Source organism: Otolemur garnettii, unplaced genomic scaffold (assembly GCF_000181295.1).
Source record: "Otolemur garnettii isolate 467f Iridium unplaced genomic scaffold, OtoGar3 scaffold00013, whole genome shotgun sequence".
Taxonomy (NCBI): Eukaryota; Metazoa; Chordata; class Mammalia; order Primates; family Galagidae; genus Otolemur; species Otolemur garnettii.
The window spans coordinates 13,561,145-13,565,488 of record NW_003852408.1 but is presented as its reverse complement, the minus strand read 5'-3'; the positions used below and the strand labels follow the sequence as shown (position 1 = coordinate 13,565,488).

At 50.0% G+C, this 4,344-nt stretch overlaps 1 protein-coding gene across 1 annotated transcript in view; it reads right to left on the bottom strand.

Annotated features, from left to right (window-relative positions):
• PRKAG3 (protein kinase AMP-activated non-catalytic subunit gamma 3) overlaps nt 1-3,801 on the bottom strand; it is a 6,885-nt gene extending 3,084 nt beyond the window's left edge. The window contains exons 1-5 of the mRNA XM_003784946.2: nt 3,756-3,801; nt 3,415-3,454; nt 2,840-2,995; nt 2,075-2,472; nt 913-994 (exon numbers count right to left, since the gene is read on the bottom strand). Coding sequence (XP_003784994.1) covers nt 913-994; nt 2,075-2,472; nt 2,840-2,995; nt 3,415-3,454; nt 3,756-3,788 — 709 coding nt within the window. The 5' untranslated portion in view covers nt 3,789-3,801. The remainder of the gene's footprint in view (nt 1-912; nt 995-2,074; nt 2,473-2,839; nt 2,996-3,414; nt 3,455-3,755) is intronic.
• Between the last annotated feature and the right edge of the window lie 543 nt (nt 3,802-4,344).

Here is a 4,344-nt window from a genome sequence, read left to right as displayed (position 1 = left end):
TTTTTGAGGCAGAGTCTCACTTTGTTGCCCTTGGCAGAATGCCATGGTGTCATAGCTTACAGCAACCTCAAACTCTTGAGCTCAAAAGATTCTCTTATCTCAGCCTCCCAAGTAGCTGGGACTACAGGCGACTGCCACAAATGCCTGGCTATTTTTAGAGATGAGATCTAGCTCTGACTCAGGCTGGTCTCGAATTTGTGAGCTCACCATCGCCTCCTAGAGTGGTTTTTTTTTTTTTTTTTTTTTTTTTTTGAGACAGAGTCTTACTTTGTCCCCCTGGATAGAGTACTGTGGTGTCATAGCTCACAGCAACCTCAAATTCTCGGGGTTGCTGTAATCCTCTTGCCTCAGCCTCCCAAGTAGCTGGGACTACAGGCGCCCACCACAACACCCAGCTAGTTTTTCTATTAGTAGAGATGGGTTCTCTACTAGTGAGACTCCATTAGTGAGACTCCACCTCTACTAATGGAGACCAGTCTTAGGCTGGTCTCTGACTTCTGAGCTCAAGCAATCCACCCACCTCACCCTCCCAGAGTGCTAGGATTACAGGTGTCAGCCACCATGCCTAGCCTCTCAGAATTTCTCTTTTCCCCGCTCCTCTTCATATTCCCTTTATTTCTTTCTCTTCCTTCTTCATTTGCTACCTGGCACCTATGACATGGAGCCGTAAGGTAGTAGAGCTAGAAGGGGTCAGCTGGCCACAAGCATTCCACAGGTAGGGAGATTGAGCCCCAGGTCTCCCAGTTGGCTGCCATGAGACTCATGAGTGGACTTGCCCCGACACTGGCCTTGGCTTGACTCAACCTGAGGGTCCCTTAAGCTTGTGGTATGTCAGAGTACAGCCTCAGAACCACCATACAAGGTCCCCCTTCCCATTCTCCACTCTCTGTAGCCTCTCCAGCCCCTTCTCACCCACAAAGCTCTGCTTCTCGCTGTTCCACAGAGGTGCTGCCCGTACACCATTGGCCACCATGGCAAAGAAGGCCTTCTTGATCTGAGGGGCAGAAGAGAACAGTTAAGGGCAAGTCCCAAGGGGTCTGCACCCTGCTTTCCTACTGTCCCTCAGTGGGCCATCCTCCACCTACCATCCCCTCTTCTGTCCCAAGCAGGGTCCTTCTGTGGGACCTTCTCCTGGTCCTCCTCCACACGAGCTTGCCTTCCTCATGTCATGGTACACAGCAGACTTGATCATTGTTGGGCACATTGGCCACATAAATAAGGCTGCTTGTGGCCAGAGGCACTGAAGAGACCCTCGCCAGGTATACCAACATGTGAAAAACTCTGGCTTTGTGTTTCCACTTGGAAGTCATGTGTAGATAGACAAATAAAGTTGTTGCTAATCTATGTACTAGAGGTATAATTATTTATATAACATTTGCATAGTTATATAATTCACGTACTTTTTTCTCTAAATAAAATTTCTATTGACTCATTTAGAGCCTCATCCTTAAAAGTACCATCTATACACGCTGGTTATATTTTTCTAACACACATTAAATAAATTTGAGCTATTGAAATAAACGTATTTGTTCATGAACCACTGGAATCTAATTGTGTACTGTGGAAGATAGATAACCCATGCTTTGGGAAGCACTGCTCTACATAATGGCAATAAGAATAGAATCATAGCTATTTTGTAGTTTAGCCCTAGTGGAAGAGCAGGTACCAAAGCTTGTCCTATTGTTCTGTTATCAAAAGAGTCCCCCACTCTTCGTTCAAGCAACTCTGCAACCTTTTACACATACTTCATACTTTGTAAAACATCCTTATACTGAGTTGTTCCAAGAATCCTCTGAACCATGTAGGATGATCCTAGTCTTTGAGATGAGAGAAGGAAAATGACAGACCTGAGGTCCTACAGATACCAAATGGCAGAGCTTTGATGACAAAGGAGTCCTCCAGAGAGCAGAAGCTCTCCCTCCTACCACTAGTCTCCACATGCTAAGAAGGACTCCTTGAAGGAGATTTGTAGAGGGACACAGCCTGGCAGGACATCTTAGAGGGTATGATTTGTGGCTACAGCACTGTGTGCAGGTGGACACTGAGTTCAGGTGGGGCAGCACTGTGTCCTCACCTCTAGTGTGGTGTCGAAGATGACCAGCTTGGAGCTGGTTGCCATGGCATCATAGCAGTTGTGCTCCTGCATGAAGCGCATGTAGACCTGGGCCCCGGGCTTCCGCAGCTCATCATCCCAGCCCAGCTTGGGTAATGGGGCCTGTGGGGATGGGGATGGGGCAGGCTTTTCTTCCACCAGGCCTTCTAGCTCACATCCCCAGGTCTCTGTGGCTGAGAACTCTGTGGCCAGCTCCCCATCATCTGTGCTGGAACCCACCACTGAGTCTGCATAGTCAGGAGGGAGGAAGTCCCCTGTTGGTGAAGTGCCAGCCAAGACAGCAACTTGGGCCAAGGGTGTGGCCTTGGGGAATGTGGCCTCCAGCCCAGTGGATTCAGCAGCTGGCCTGGCCTGAGGACCTGCTGGGAGGAGGAGGGGAAAAGACAGTAACTCCATTTTCCAAATCACTTTTTCATTTACTATTTCAGTTGATTGCACAGCAGCCTTGGGAAGCCTGGATGCTACAGCCCTATTTTGCAAGTTAGAAGCCACAGTCTCAGAGAATCATTTCAGACGGTGGTTCTATCCTGTCTTTCTGAGTTGGCTAAGCTGGGCCTCTGGCTGTGCAGTGCAGTTGTTGTCTCCCAGGTGGGGAGACTGAGGCCCCAAGATGAAGGCTGGGCCCAACTCTGCAATTTGGAGTGGGACAAGGCAGAGCCTGGCCCCAAGCTCTGGGACTTCCCAATGCCCTGGCCCTCACCCTCCCGAAACTGGCCTTGGCCCCACCTTCTTCTAGACCCGGGGGCTCCCCTTCCTCCACAGCCTCCTGTCTCATCCATCTCGAGGCCTTTGCCCTCCGTTTCCCATGGATTCTTTCTGAGCTGGTGATCACAGCTGGTGGTGGCCATGAGGTGCCGTCTTCTTGCTCTAAGAAGCTCATCTCTGGAAGGGGGAATGGGGCCTGTTTGGTTAATAGGGAGTAATACAATAGAATCAATTAAAATGTTATTAATAATAATAGTTCATATTTGCAGTGGGCTTTTCTCCAACATATTTCTCAAAACTCATAGCAGCCTCCTAAGGGAGGCATTGTTATAATCCCCATTTCATTAGGGAGGGACCAGACGTACAGAGAGGTTAAGCAATTTATGTCAGACTCCAGACCCTCCCTTCTTTCTGAAAAGAGGAAAAAGGAGGTGAAGGAAACACAACGGAAAAAGAGGAAGAAGAAATAGTGAGAAAGAAAACAAGAAAAGGAGAGAAAGACAAAGCTAGGCTGGGAGGGCTTCAGGTTTCAGAAAAGTGGGGGACAAAGGAAGTGGAAGAAGAGACTAGATTATAGGGAGAGGCAGTCTACCTACCTTGATGCTCAGGTCCCCCAAGGCTGCTCCAGGAGGGGCCCTGTGGGGATAAGAATGTCTAAAAAGGTGGGTGCCTTATGTTCCCAAACCACAGGGCCCCTCACCATCTCACTGCACCCCCCCCACATATCCATACATACACTCAGACACACGCAACAGAAACACACATATCCAGCCTCTCCAGACACACATGGAACTGCACACGCTCACAACATAGACACGCAGACACCCACATGCGCATGTTCACAGAGATACATGTGTATACACCCACATTAGCCCTGTGTGCTCTCAATCCTCCTGCCTCAGCTGCCCCAGCTCTGGCCCCCTGGGAATCCCCTTACCCTGTTCAGTGTATGCTCCAGCTCTGGCTCCATGTGGCCAGCCCCAGCCCAATGGAGAGCAAGTGTGCAACACTGTGGCTGGGCAGCACTATTCTGGGCCTGGCCCCTGGCGCCCTGCCTGGCCCAGATCGGTTTCTCTCTGATTGGGTGTCAGACAGCAGGAGGGAGGGGCTGCCCGCGCAGCTGCACCAGCCCAGCAGCCTGGGGGCTGGCGGCCTGAGAATCTTGATGCCTGGTCCTTGGTTGTATCCTGGGTCTCTGAGGATAAGCTAGAAGGGTCCTGTGGTGGAAGAAGGTGGCTTTGAGCATCGTGAGGACATGAGATCCAGGAGGAGTTGGGCTGTCAGAGTCCCAGGCTTCCTACTCCAAGTGGCCTCTCTCATCTTTGTTGGATGCCAAAGGAAGGAAAATGAAGGACAGTGGAGATTTCAGCTTAACTTGCTTCCTTGTTCAAATTTCAGCAGAAGGTGGTGCTGGAATTAGAAAGGACAAGTTGCAGCCAGCTTAGAGGCTGGAAAAAGACAAGTAGTTTGTCGGTAGTCCTGGAAAGCAGCCAGCGTATGTGCAGATGCCTACATTTGAGTCCCAG